The sequence below is a fragment of the Drosophila subpulchrella genome, chromosome 2R, assembly GCF_014743375.2.
Source record: "Drosophila subpulchrella strain 33 F10 #4 breed RU33 chromosome 2R, RU_Dsub_v1.1 Primary Assembly, whole genome shotgun sequence".
In the NCBI taxonomy this organism is placed as follows: domain Eukaryota; kingdom Metazoa; phylum Arthropoda; class Insecta; order Diptera; family Drosophilidae; genus Drosophila; species Drosophila subpulchrella.
The window spans coordinates 3,025,846-3,040,282 of NC_050611.1; the positions used below are offsets into that span (position 1 = coordinate 3,025,846).

At 43.4% G+C, this 14,437-nt stretch overlaps 2 protein-coding genes across 5 annotated transcripts; one reads left to right on the forward strand and one right to left on the reverse strand.

The window, feature by feature from the left end:
* The first annotated feature begins 754 nt into the window (after window positions 1-754).
* Window positions 755-9,320, forward strand: LOC119550200 (kelch-like protein 17). Its single transcript, XM_037858745.1, has 6 exons — window positions 755-963; window positions 4,371-4,561; window positions 5,251-5,434; window positions 6,199-6,295; window positions 6,955-8,287; window positions 8,349-9,320. Exons 2-6 carry the CDS (start codon window positions 4,536-4,538, stop codon window positions 8,560-8,562), a joined length of 1,854 nt encoding a protein of 617 aa, XP_037714673.1. The 5' UTR covers window positions 755-963; window positions 4,371-4,535; the 3' UTR covers window positions 8,563-9,320.
* Window positions 9,260-12,124, reverse strand: LOC119550201 (prohibitin-2). Of its 4 annotated transcripts, none has more exons than XM_037858747.1 (7): window positions 12,051-12,124; window positions 11,808-11,952; window positions 10,924-11,270; window positions 10,629-10,862; window positions 10,348-10,425; window positions 10,188-10,287; window positions 9,260-9,524 (listed from the first exon to the last, which is right to left on the reverse strand). In XM_037858747.1, exons 2-7 carry the CDS (start codon window positions 11,938-11,940, stop codon window positions 9,400-9,402), a joined length of 1,017 nt encoding a protein of 338 aa, XP_037714675.1. In that variant the 5' UTR covers window positions 11,941-11,952; window positions 12,051-12,124; the 3' UTR covers window positions 9,260-9,399. The 4 variants fall into 4 exon arrangements, with proteins under 4 accessions (XP_037714675.1, XP_037714676.1, XP_037714677.1 ...); XM_037858748.1 differs by having other exon boundaries at window positions 12,079-12,106; XM_037858749.1 differs by lacking the exon at window positions 9,260-9,524 and adding an exon at window positions 9,636-9,983.
* Window positions 12,125-14,437: the final 2,313 nt, after the last annotated feature.

Here is a 14,437-nt window from a genome sequence, read left to right on the forward strand (position 1 = left end):
GTATATCTTTTGCAGGTAGTATATAAGTCGGAACCAGCCGGATCGGACAACTATATCTTATAGCTCCCATAGGAATAATCGGAAAAAAATTTTTTTTTAATTATATCTTTGGTGTTTTTTGGCATATAATCTCCTAAGCTTGGAAATAACATTTTTTTATTAGTTTTAAATTTTGAATTAAATTTTATCAAAATCGGACGACTTTATCATATACATAGCTGCCATAGGAACGATCGGAAAATTGGTGGAAAGATAATATGAAACAAATTATAGCTTCGGTGTTTTTCAACATATAACCTCCAACGCTTGGAAATAACATTTTTTAATTAGTTCTGAATTTCGAATTTAATTTTATCAAAATCGGACGACTATATCATATAGGTGCCATAGGAACGATCGGAAAATTGGTTGGAAAATAATGTGAAACAAATTATAGCTTCGGTGTTATTTGACAAATTATCTTACACTATTGATATCATTTTTTGTGTTTTTAAATTTAATAATTATAGCTGCAAGGGTATATAAGCTTTGGCTTGCCGAAGCTAACTTCCTTTCTTGTTTTTTTCCATTACATTTAAACATTATTAAATAAATTAATTTTAAGCCCGACAACTTAAGTGCAGAGGGTTAACAAGTCGTTGGGGACCGCGAGCTTTCATAGTGTTCCGAAGCCCAAGCGTTCCGCTCCAAAGAAAGCTTTGGGGTTTCGCTTTTTGGATCCCATAGAATTTTCACTCAGTCGCTCTTTAGCTTTCGTGCCGCGAAGTCAGCACAGCACAGTTTTTGTTGCAGCTGCGACCGAATAATTGGCTTCACAGCAGTTAAAATTCGTAGTGAAAAGTGAACTCCACCTGAAAAAGGACTCTCCAACGAGCCACCGAAGAACTAAAGTGCAATTAAGAACAACAAACTCCTGAGGAAAAGGAGCATCCAAGGAAGGACCCAAACCATATTTGGGAAAAGGTGCGGCGCCCCTTCTTTTCCGTTTTATTTGTTGGGAGGAAGTGGAGGTTGTGCACATGCCGTTGCATCTCAGTAACTCCTTTTTGGCCACCCCAAGGAGTTTTCCACCGACCAGTGCGCCTGCGCCATGGGGGAAAACGGCTGTTTTCATGTTTCCCGCGCTGCCCAGCAGGTTGTCGACCCGGCCCAAACCCAGACCAGAAGTCCGAAGTGCCGGCTTCCACACTCACTTTCGTTCAGTGCGTTTCCCAGCCCCTATCGCATTTTCCACATTTCCTTGTTCCGTTTGCCTATACATGTAACATCTGGATAACCAAATAGACCAATCTGTCGGCTTACGCCGCGTATACTTAATGACTGCCCATTGCTGCTTGTTTGCTTGGCCCACATCCAGTTGTAACCCTCAGCCATTTTTGGAGGTGGGAATCTTTTTACCAAGCACGCACTGGCACTTGATTTTCGATTTGGGCGCGGGCGTCTTTAAGAGACTCTTGTTCTTCCCGCTAAAATCGAAAAAATGTGCTAAACACTTTTTGAGCTCTTTCGCGGGGGGAGGCCCATGAATTTCGAGTTCTCTACAGATTGTATTACATGATAACTTAAAGTTTAGGTTATGACATAACTGTTAATATTTTCTAAAAACATATATTCTTTACAATCTATTTGTTAATACCTTAGCCATTTATAATCTTAAAAAAGGAACTTTTCTTATCTTACTTATTATTAACATAAACAAATTTGACAGTTATTTAAAGATTGTATTTAAACAAAATAGAGAAAAAAGAAATTAGACATCATTTGGGACGAAACCCCAAAGTTTTTGGGAACCATTAGCTTTATTTTCTGACAGTCAATTGAAATTCTGGGAATTGTTTATGAAACCGCTACCTAGCTGACCTACACAGAGAAAAAAGTACCCTCTTGAAAGTTCGGTTTCATCAGACTGCCAATCATTTGGGAGTACCCCCTACTCTCCATTAAGTTAACTCCTATAATTTGCATCTTATTCACTGATTTTAGCTGTAACTAACGCTGAGTCTGACTCTCGATTTCCGCTCGATTGTCAAAGCAGTTAACCTTGGGGCCACAGAATATTGCATTGCATCAACAACAGCGGGTTAATCATCAATGAAGCGTGCAAGAAGCATGCTGGAGGCCTTCAGATTTTGCATTGTGATTTCTGCTGGCCAACTCACGTGGAGGTGGAGTAAGGTGGCCAACAACAAACGGGCGAGTGGCTGGGCAAAAACTACAACCGGTTCAATGTTTGCACACTTTCTGTGTGGCTCCGTGTGTTTTGGGTTCTTATATTTGTTTTTATTTTTTTCGGCTGTTCTGCTCTGTCGCCAAAAGCATTAAATATTACTGAATGACTGCGGCTCTGGTCGTCGGTTTACCCACATTTCGGGCTCTACGTGCGGAGCATGCTGGCCTGTTAATTTGAATTTCACACTCGAAACACTCGCAGCGACCAGATGTTGCTAGGGACCAGCTTCCCGCTCTCTCTCCGAATCGCTTCTTTGATAATCATATTTTTAGAAGGGTTTGCTTTATATATAGTGCCACCCTTGCCCTTGTTGACTCAGCGGATCCCAACTCATCGCACACCTGAAGGTCAGCGGGAGTTACACCTTTGCTAAAACCCGCTTCCTGCTCCACCTTTCCCACTTCCGGTTCCTGAACCTTCGCCTCCTCCTCCCCCTTTTTGTATGGCGTTGCGTGTGTGTTAAACATGATTGCCCCTTTAAGAACACAGAGCGAAAGTATGAGAGCTTTTTATCAATTCAAAATTCAAAAATTAAATTAAATATATATGTTTAATTTTCCTATTTGACACTAGCTAGCAGTAAAAATGGTTGATACATTTTTATAAGCCCATTTTGCATGTTCTAGTAATATTTATAATTTTTTTTTAATATGTAGGGCTAAGCATCTGAAGTCTATTTTTCAATACAAACACCTTAAAGGTTAATTTTGTTTCGATTGTATCTGACGGCTTGGACTACTATTTCCAACTCTTTGCCTCTGTGCATAAATGAGCTAACTAACCGGTGAATAAAGTTCACATTTAGCATAATTCCATTGTTGTTTGTTGGCCACAAGCAACCGTTAGTCGTGTTAGCTTGTTACTGAGACAACCGCACCGCGTTCTGACCCTGGCTGGGTGCCTTTAATTACTCATACGCCGAGTGTGACGATGGGTGCTGACCCCGCCCAAAAGTGAGGAGCGAAATGGGGAAACCGGCTGCAGAATGCACCTCGAATTGAGGGCTGTCCCACGATGGAGACTGGCCTGCTTTTGATTTGGCAGGGCAGTTAACATTTAGCCTAATGGGGCTTCTTTCCAGGGGGGTTTTGGGGGGTTTAGGGGCGTTTTGGGGGTGCTGAGCAGCCCGCGGACATTGCCCTCCAGCACAATTGCGCCCTCAAGCATGGCAGGCCGCCTCGCTGGCTGTTGCTCAGTTAAAACTAAAAAACAAACTGAAATTGTCGTTAATTCGTGTTGTGTGCAAAGTGAAATTTTGTATGTTTTAAGCGGTTGCTGCTGTTAATGCTGCCACTGCCTTTTTCGCTGCCCTGTTTTGTTAATGCAGCGATAAATTCGTGACGTTAAATTCACAAACATGTGCCAGAGAAACGTTTTGTTGACCCCAAAGAGAACTTTCCCAGTGTGATATGAAAGCTCCCTCCACTCGGAAAAAATGTGTATCATTTTAAATTTGTAGAAAATAGGACTTTAAGTATCTATAAATTGAGTTACACAAAATACATATTTCTTAGAGATTAATGCAAAGCCTTTAAAAGTCATTCATAAGAAAACTGTTTTACTAAATTCACCTAAATTCAACAGCAGTATTTTTTATTTATGCCCATTTTTTCATTTTTATAAAGATCAATAAACCCGTAAGTATCTGAAGTCTAATAAAAGATACAAATACTTACAGGTGTTTCAATATTTCAAAGTCAGATATTTTCAGATGCCCTTCTTATATATTAATCTGTCTTATTATGTTTCCTTGTGTACATAAAATCTTGCCTTTTTTGTTTGCTAGTAAAATTGCTGGCAAAATGCGCAAGTTGCATGCGACAAGCAATTTGGCGAGGCCACATCCTGCCCCATTTCCTGGGTCCTCCAAATGCTCCCACCCATATCCACTCCACGTCCTGACATCAACAATGTTGGCTGGCGCTAGGAACAATGGTTAAGGCGGTGGAGGAGGCACTTAACCCAGTTTTTAGTTTCATTCAGATGCTTCCTTCTCTTTGACATGCCAAAAAGCCCGAATGATATCATGTCAAGCCAACCATCCCCTCTATCCGTGTGACCTAAATTCTAAGCTATTCTATTCCAAGCGGGTGGCCACAACAATTGTCCCAGCTATTGATTTTTGCTCCCTCCATTTCAGACGAAGTTGGAGCTGAACTGCCAATGAAAAGACTGAACTGAACTGAAGACATCAACCGAGGACCAAACGAGGAAATGTTTTAGGAGCAGCAGCTGCACCACTGCGATAAGGGAAGAGCCGCACTAACCCCATCATTAACATAAACATCGGCCAGACGAAGTCGCAATGTTTCTGCCCGTGAAATCAAATCAGTAAGTACTCGGAAAAATCAGAATTGCTAAGAAAAGTCAGTCAAAGAAAACAATAATACTTTATAATTTATTACTCGTCAGTAATAACACAAAAGTGTATGTACAACTTGTACTTTGTTTTGCTGTTTATAGTAAGAAAAACGAATCCTTAAAACAATGTTATGGGTAAAATTTAGCAATTTACGTAACTTTAGTGTAATACTTTAAAAAAAAGTAACATGTATTTTGTTGTGGCTTTAGTTACTATAGATTAGTACAACCACGATAAAATAGTTAGTTGAAGAATGTATTTTGTTCTCTTAAGAGTATGGGGCTGTTTGGGTCCGTTTAACCATTATATTGGTCAACTTGAATAACAAATTTCTTCGTGTGTAATCAAAAATCATATTTATTTTTCAAAAAAGTATGATTTTCTGTACTTGTATTTACTGTGCATCAACGCCCCCTGAAACTCGAGTAGCGACTTGCTGCTCCACGTTCGCTCCATTCAACCCCCAAAAACGAGAGCCCCACGACATAACATAACATAAACAGGAACATCATGCATAAACAACCCCCGGCTTTACGGCAGAGGAGGAGTTCCTGTTTCTGTTTTTGCCGACACTTTGCCGCCAGCATTGTCATTATGTTTACAAGACTTGATTTTATGGAGGCGAGGATATCACGAGCTCATCATATTTTCGTTGCAGTACTGGCGAGGCCAGTGGGAACAACGAGGATGTCACCACCACCAGCAACAACTCCACGCAAACGCCCAGCGATCTGAGCCCACCGGGACCCAACGAAGAGGTCCTTCCCCAGGCGCACCACCAAAATCCAGGCCACTGCATCGCCTCCTTCGCAGCCATCAACCAGATGAGGAACAATGCGCAGGTGAGTTTGGGGATCTCTAGTCTAAGACTCAGTTCGAAATATCAGGTGTCTCCCATAATATATAGAGAATACAATTCGGAATTCATTCAGTTTAAATATTGTTTCCTGTTATCAATCTAGTTTTGAACAAGTTATGGTCATGGTCAGATCAATTGCTTTCGCAAAAATCAGCAAACCCATATCATAGAGTTCATCTTCTAGCAAATATTCCGTCAATTGACACATCTTGATATCGCCGTCGTACTAATTGCATTAGGCGTGAACATAATTAAAATATTTATTTAGAATGGGCGCGTGATTGAGGTCGTCGCAAGTCCGAGTTGCCGCTTGCCCACATGGCGCATACATAATGTCTTTCGATCGTTTCTCTTTTATTTGGGCAGTCGGCTGCTTTAATTGCGCCTGAGACCGCCCCCTCTGAGTTCAGCCGGGTGAGGCTATTAGAGCAAATTGCCGATTTAGTCGCCCGGCGGGTGGAATGGATGAGTTAGCCTTAACCAGAAGCGAGCCATGATGTAAGCGACACTGCTATTAAGAAGCGCCTCCACTATCGGGGTCATTGACTGCGGGCAAAGCCTGTCAGAAGTTATTGATGGAGGGCCCTTCTAAGGATTCAGGAGCGGGGGATTCGGGATTTGGAGTGCAAATTGAGCACGTAGCCGGGTATTAATCGGATTTGTAAAGCGACACTTTGTCTGCCCCGTCAGGAACCCCAGGTCTCAACAGCCTTCCTCCTCCATTCACCATTCTCCTGCCCGTTTCAGCTCTGCGATGTTCGCCTGGAGGTGGGCGGCGACACCATCAACGCCCATCGAGTGGTCCTGGCATCCGTGTCGCCCTATTTCTATGCGATGTTCAACGGTGAGTGCACTTAACAAGCAGGAAGGCAGTTCCTTAGTGGTATTGTAGTCTCCGAAAATATTGATGTTGAATTATTAGTTTCCATCCATATTTAAGCCAAGTAACCCAAACAAATATCTGAAAAAAAAGCTTACGCTTTATCTAATTTCTGCCGATTTCTCAATGTCATGTTAACTTACGGAAAATTTTAGTTTCTAATTATCATGTTATTTTTATTGATAAATCTTTTATCTGACCGGAAACACTGTTAACTAGAGGCAATGCTCCAGTTAAATTTTCCTGTAGACTCTTTATTATGGTTTGTCAATCCGAATTTCTCAATGAAATGTGTAATACATTCTGTTAAGATTTATCGCTAATTAACATCACATTGAGGAAACCAATTTTTTTTACCAGAAATTAACTTTCTATTAACATTCTCTGGCAGATTATAGACATGGTCTTTAACATGACATTGAGAAATCAACTCTAAATATCTTGTTGCATTTAATTACCATTAGACAAAGCCTAGAACTTAAATTTAATTTATTATTATTTTTTAATCCAATAGTATCCATAGGTCATACGTTTCTTAAATAGGTTTTTTATATTTTTGTTGAAAACCTTTTACATCTATGACATGGTAAACTGACCTAATACTTACCCCTTTTGTATACCAGACGACATGCTGGAGCGAACCCAGGGACTGGTTCGCCTGCACGACGTGGACAGCTCAGCGCTGCGGCAGCTGATCGACTACACCTACACCGGCGAGATCACGATCACCGAGCAGAACGTGCAGGTGCTGCTGCCGGCCTCCGGATTGCTGCAGATGCACTCCGTGCGGGATGCGTGCTGCAAATTCCTGCTGCGCCAGCTTCACCCTTCCAACTGCCTGGGCATCCGCAGCTTCGCGGACGCCCACTCCTGCAAGGAGCTCCACACGCGATCCCACAAGTACGCCCTGCAGAACTTCCAGCAGGTGGTGGGCACCGAGGAGTTCCTGCTACTGCCCTTCGAGGAGGTTCGCGAGCTAATCTCCAACAGTCAGCTGAATATTAGCTCCGAGGAGCGAGTCTTCGCCGCCGTCATTAACTGGGTGAGACACGATCTCGCCACCCGGAGGCTCCACATTGCCGAGCTGATGTCCAATGTCCGGCTTCCACTTGTCAGCCGGGACTTCCTTATGAGCTGCGTGGAAACGGAGACTCTCATGCGCGATGACTCCGAATGCAAGGAACTGCTCTTGGAGGCCATGAAGTACCATCTGTTGCCCGAGCAGCGCAGCATAATGGGCAGCCAGAGGACCCAGGAGCGTCGTCCGGAGGGCATGAAGCCCTACGTATTCGCGGTCGGAGGAGGCAGTCTCTTCGCCATCCACAACGAGTGCGAGGTTTACAATCCTCGGTCAAACTCCTGGAGTCCAGTGGCTCCCATGCTGTGGCGGCGATCCCGATCCGGAGTAACGTCTCTTCACAAGCAGCTGTATGTGGTCGGAGGCTACGACGGAGTCAGCGATCTGGCCACGGCGGAGAGCTATAATCCGTTGACCAACAAGTGGACCAACATAACTCCTATGGGTACAAAACGCAGCTGCTTGGGAATCTGCTCCTACGATGCTTTGATCTACGTTTGCGGTGGCTATGATGGCGCCTCCTGCCTTAGCAGCATGGAGCGCTATGATCCGCTGACCGGGATCTGGAGTTCCTGTCCGGCCATGAGCACGAGGAGAAGGTATTGCAGGCTGGCCGTGCTGGAGAACTGCATCTACAGCTTGGGCGGCTTCGATTCCACCAACTACCAGTCGAGTGTGGAGCGGTTTGATCCGAGGGTGGGTCGCTGGCAGCCGGTGCCCAGCATGACGGCCCGCAGAAGCAGCTGCGGAGTGGCCTCCACCGATGGACACCTGTACTGCATCGGTGGTAATGACGGCACCATGTGCATGTCCAGCGGAGAGCGGTTTAATCTGCGCAGGAACAGCTGGGAGCCCATTGCAGCCATGCACTCTCGCAGGTAGGTGATCTTAATCAAATGAGCTGCTTTCCAATTGTTTATTCCCTGGCGCTACTTGCAGATCCACCCATGAAGTGGTCGAGGTGGAGGGGGCTCTCTTCGCCCTTGGCGGCAACGATGGCAGCTCCTCGCTGAACTCCGTGGAGCGCTACGATCCGCGGCTGAACAAGTGGAGTGTGGTCAACGCAATGGTGGCCCGTCGCAGCTCTGTGGGCGCAGCTGTCCTGGAATGCTTCCATCTGGAGCGCGGACTGGTGCAGACGACGAACTTATGACCCTTGGCCAGCATAACGGAGTCCTTCGCCGCAGCTGCAGTCAGCGGCAGTAGCAACTGCAGCAGCACCATCAATGGGATTGGATCCGGAGCAGCGGTACCTCCATCAACGGGGGCGGGTGGCACCCTAACCGTTCCGAGTCGAGCGGAGGCGGCTGCCTTCACGGCCAACATTGCGCTGAGTAGTTCTGCTCCTTCGGCCAGTTCCACACTGCGTCGCCATCGGCGGGACACTCCCGGCCTGGCCGAGAGCCGTAGGGCCAACAGCAATGCCAGCAGCAGTGGCAGCGAGAGCGGGAGCGGCAGCAGCAGCGGAGCCAGCGCATCCGGAGGAGGAAAGCCACCGGCGACGGCCTGATCCTGGTCCATGTCGCGTCGCTTTTAAGCCACCCTACAAATTAACACTTTCATACAAAGCTAACCCCACGCGCCTACTGCAGGAATTTGATTGTTCGAGTTCGTTATGAATAGATATAGGAATATTAATAGGATTGGGAGGAGGCCCCGGGCGGTCGTTCGATTGCTCAACCAAGGATGAACATCAACCCCATAACACACACGTTTCTAGTCAAGATCTCTCACACACTTAATGGGAATGCCGCGGGGGCGAGGACACACCTCCTGGAGAAGCAACCTAATCTGCCTACAATTTACATACATAAACCTCTATACACTTAAATTATATACTGTATACACTCTTATGTACTATTCTTATGTATTTTATACACGCAATTAAATCGATAAGTCAGTGTTTCGTAACCGAATGCGTCGAGGTCGGCGTTCTGTTCAGTGCGCTTTGTACTAGGATCTTGACAGGAAGCCCCCGCTAAGGTGTGGATCACATCATCCGCTCGGCCATGCTGCTCGCCACATTTCCCACGTTCTTTTCCTTCTCCGCCGGCTGGGCGACCTTCGAAGCCATTTTCCGGGCATCCAACCAGTCCTTGGGCAGACCGGTGCCAACTGCAAAGACGGGGGATTGGGATTAGTGGAGGGATCGCTGCTCGGGGACGAGTGTGTGCCCCGGCAGGTGCGAGCTAAAAGTAACTTTTACAGAGGGACACAACGATCGTCAGACAGTTCTCAGTACGCATTTATTTTCAGTTTCCGCTTTACGTGACTCTCGATGATGGGACAAGGAAAGTTAAATGCTGGTGAGGCCATCCGCCCGCGTTGGTCTCATTGGTCCACAAAGAGTCGTGCCGTGATCGATCCTTGGCACCCGGCGAACGGATGTGGGATGAAGCTGCCTCCGGGTGGCAAGGACTTCGCACTTGGCAGACAGTTCGTGGAGAAACGAAGCCGATGCGCCGCTAGGGGGTGGTTAAAACTAAACGGTACTTAGGCTCTAGCTCGAAGGAAATGCAATACGAATTAATTAACAACGAATGTGGATCGCCTCCTAGTCCAAGTCGTCGGCTACTGGGTTGCGCGATTGGGAGAAACGTTAACAGAACGAAATTTGGTAGCAAAATAGAAGAGAGATGTGGTACGGAGAACGCGTTAGAAGTTACTCAATTTTAAAGGCTATGTCTAAGTTTTGGCCAATGTGGTTGAAACCAAAAGCACAAGTGTTTTCAACTTAAAAGTAAACTCTTTTTGTTATTCAAAACGAGAGCTATTTACTTTTGTAAACCTTCTCAGTCATGTCATCGAAGCCAGAGTCCTGGATGTTGAGCATCAAGCTATCCGCCGACAGGTAGACCTTGTTCTGTGAGCTGGCAATCTGCGGAAAGGAGAGTAAACCATTATTTCTAAATTACAACATAGACTGAGCGAGTCATACCGTGCGGGCAATGCTTTGAGCGGCACGCAGCTTGCGCAGTTTGAGGTAGGCTGGGTTCTGCTTCACGGCCAGACCTAAGTGAACATATCAGTTAAGGAGAACCATTTGGTGGCAAAAATGTTGGTAAATCTGAGGCCCTATTTACATGCTACTATGAAGCCAAAAGTATCTGGTGGGCTTGAAAGGCCAATTAGGGTTATCTAGCTCACAAGATACTAACGAGTTTCCAGTTAAATGTAAAAGGGTTTAAAGTGTAAAGTTATTGTTTTGTAAAAGGATATCATTTTCGCAGCCTCGGCTTCTCCCTCGGCCTGGACAATCTTCTGCTGCTTCTCCTGTTTGGCGCGCTCCACGAAGAACACGGCACGCTGGGCCTCCTGTTGGGCCACCTGTTTGGCCTCAATGGCGGCCGTGTATTCCTTGCCAAAGCTCAGCTCGGTAAGGGACACATCGTCCAGGATGATGTTGAAGTCGCGGGCACGTTCTACCAGCTCCTTGCGGATCAGCAGGGAGACCTATTGAAAGATAATTATATTTATAAACACAATTTAACATGGTTATTTATAGGATATTCACCTGCTGGCGCTGGGTAATCAGCTGCGAGGCATTGAACTTGGCAATCACGCTCTTCAGCACCTCGTTGCAGATGGAGGGCAGCACCTTCTCATCGTAGTCCACGCCCAGCTGCTTGTGCAGGAAGGGCAGGTTCAGGGAATCGGGTCGCGACAGCACTCGCAGCGAGATGTTGATCATCTGCAGATCCTTGGAGCCGGTGGGCGAGGAGATTTTGCGGGGACGAGAGCGAATGTCATAGATGATGGGGTACTGGAACCAGGGGATGCGCACGTGCAGGCCCTCGGAGTAAATGTCGCTCTGGATGCCGCCAAGACGGCTGAAGATGATGGCGCGGTGACCACCCTCAACTGTTGAGTGGAGTATAGTTCAAGTTAAATCAATTAAACATTACCAAACATTTTCAGGATTAACTAATAAATGTTTGTATATTGGATAAGAGAAACGCTTATATGGCAATCATAAAGACACAAGTTAAGAACTGGCAATATAGGTAGGATTTTTCTAATGCACTTAATGCTATACATTTAAATAAGAATACTTTGGACCTACGCCTGTTAAGTAGACTTGTAATAAATATAAATGGAGTTTGTTATGCAATCATCAGAAGATGAATTCGGGGATTGAATAACAATAAAATCTAAAAGAAGCCTAGAGAACTGATAAGTATCTCTACCAAATTGTCATAATGGCAACTTATTAGACTCCAATAAGATTAGTGCAAATCCAATTGGGAGTTATGAAATCCGGCAAACAGCAGAAACACACATACACCTATGCACATATATGCAACCGTTTGAGGTTATGTGCACATACCGCTGGTGTTTCCATGTTTATGCTGTTTACCCCTCAGATCGGTGGCTATATGCGATCGGCTATATCCTTACCGGTGTACAGGGACTGGCTGACACCATAGGCAGCGGCTCCCACGGCGGCCAGGACCTTCAGTCCGATTCCCAGTCCCGGCGGACCACCTTTGCCCAGCTTGCCCGCAAGATCGTTCAATTTGCTCTGTGCCATCTTGTTTGTTTTCTGCAGCGGGGAATTTCAAAAATTATTTTTATTGTTAAAACAATCGTCAAAGGCAGGGCACACTCTCTAGAATTTAATAATAAACTTATGATTTTTACTTGTACGAAATTGGGAAATCTCACGCACGTTCTGTTTAGAGTGACCGCGGAGTTATCGATAAATTATACCAACGGCTCCAGGAAATATACTGTTAATACCACTCTCCGTACATAGCGGGTACACCCTCCCCACATAGCGGGTACACACTCCCAACATACGGTTATTTTTTATAAATAAATCATGTAAGCAGCCCTGTCTCTTTTAAATATACAATAAGGTAATTATGACAACAGTTCATAGAATTCAATTGAGTGTTTTTATTTTATAAAAGTAAAGTATAATTGTAAAAATCTTAATTTAAGAGATGCACAGAGCTTCCTAAATAACAAATATAACTAGGTCGTATTTCTTAATACACCCTTAAGGAGGGTGTAAATATAAGGTACAATGTTATTCATATTTACTTTAAATCAAAGATAAAAATATTATGTATTAACATTAATATTTCAAAAAACCCCAATGGATTATAAACAAAGCTAACGATATTTAATTGAATGAACGATGTTCATAGTAGTCAACGTCATAAATTATTTAAAATATAAATTAATTAAGTAATAACTAATATTTTCTATCTTCATTCAAATATTTCCTAATTAAATCAATCAATGTAATATTTTTTGAAATAAAGGTTACGTTTTTGTTCAACTAAATAGATTTTAATACTCAATATGCAAATATTTATATTTTTTCAGTGTGCGAAATCTTTGTAAGCTATACATTTAAAAGGCGTTTAAAGGACGTTAATTTTATAAATACCCAAATTTTTTGTTCTGAGTTTTATTTATTTATTTATTTACAAACTGCTGGCTTAAAGTTAAAACTAAAGCAAAAGGGATAGGCAGCCATAGCTACTTGGGCTTTAGGCTGGCTAAAGTCTACAGTTTCAATTTTCTATTCGGTTCTTAATTACTAAGGGTATAATTAATTCATTTTGGTATTCGCTTCTTAATTAATAAAGTACATTTCAGGTGTATTAACAAAGTATCTTTATTATAAGAGGTTTAATAAGTTAGATTTCTTAAGGAAAACGAGAAGTTGAAGGAGGTTGGTGGTCGTAGGATTGGAAAGAAGTGGAGTAAGGTTATTATTCTGAGTTTTAATTTTTAGGAGTCTATGTAATGGACTTCAAACTTAATTTCGCATGATTGGCGATATAAAACTATCCAAATACCTATTTTTCCAATTCTTTGACCAGCAAAATTGTATTATGTTTGAAACATTTCTATGAGTACTAACCTATACCTATTATCTTACTTAAGATAACTAGTACCTATTGTTGTTACTTACATTTTTTATTTATTTTAGTAAGTAATATTTGATGAAAGTCAACAAAAGAAAACTTCTTTTATTTTTCCATATATAAAAACGAAAAAATGAACGGAATAAAATGCAAATTAAATTAAAATGTAAAAATTAATTCATGATAAATTACTACTAATTACTTTGAACTGTGGCCAAGAGCTAAAAATAGACCAACAAAAGCATGTGATGAAACCCGTCTGTGGTTTTTGTTGCTAGCAGCACTTAAACTCACTTGTTGTGAGTTTTTTGTAAAATTGTGACAATTACAATTTCGAGCGCATAGCTCCAGTGTGCTGAAGCGGAATGGAATTCGAATCGGGTGGGGATATTATTTATGCCCCTTATCAAAACACCAAGGGGCCTCTGTTTCGGCCGTGTTTTGGCAATCTGACTTCAGGATTTACCCTCTGCGTGGTGTTTATTGCTTAGTATATGTTGTTTAGACCTTCCTGAATTGGAAGTGGCCGATTAGGCTGTATTGCTTTATGGCGCTTGTCGCAAATTGGCCACTGATGGATTTGTAATTAATTTCGGCCAGCATCGATTAGATAAGGGATGTGAAAGACTCTGTTTTGGTGCTGTCAAGTGGCGCGGAAATTTCCTCGAATTAGCAGCGCTAAAAGCTGAAATTTGGATTGCCAGCTGACGCACCAGCCACCTCTCTTTCGATCATATCACGTTAAGATGTTAACAAGTGCGCCATAATGGCTGCCAAACTTCGCTCTGACGTCGACACTTACCACTTAACCACGGGCCTAAGACAACGTAGGCCCAACTCAATGGGATTAATTTCGCATTCCCAATGCAGATCACATATATGACAGTGACGTTCGTGTTTGCATTCCCAGAAATCCCCCAGGAAATCTACATATTAAGCTTACCCACACAGAAAACAATGCGATTCTCAGATAAAAACTTGATACAAATATTTGAACTTTCAGCATCTGAGTATCTCGGGCCGATTTCTCAATGCCATGTTTACTATTTGCCAGAGAAAGTTAACATGAGGATAAATTGTTTGAAGAGACCTATTTTGAAATGTGATGTACATAAATATTACAGAGTCTGTAAACAAAGGATCCAG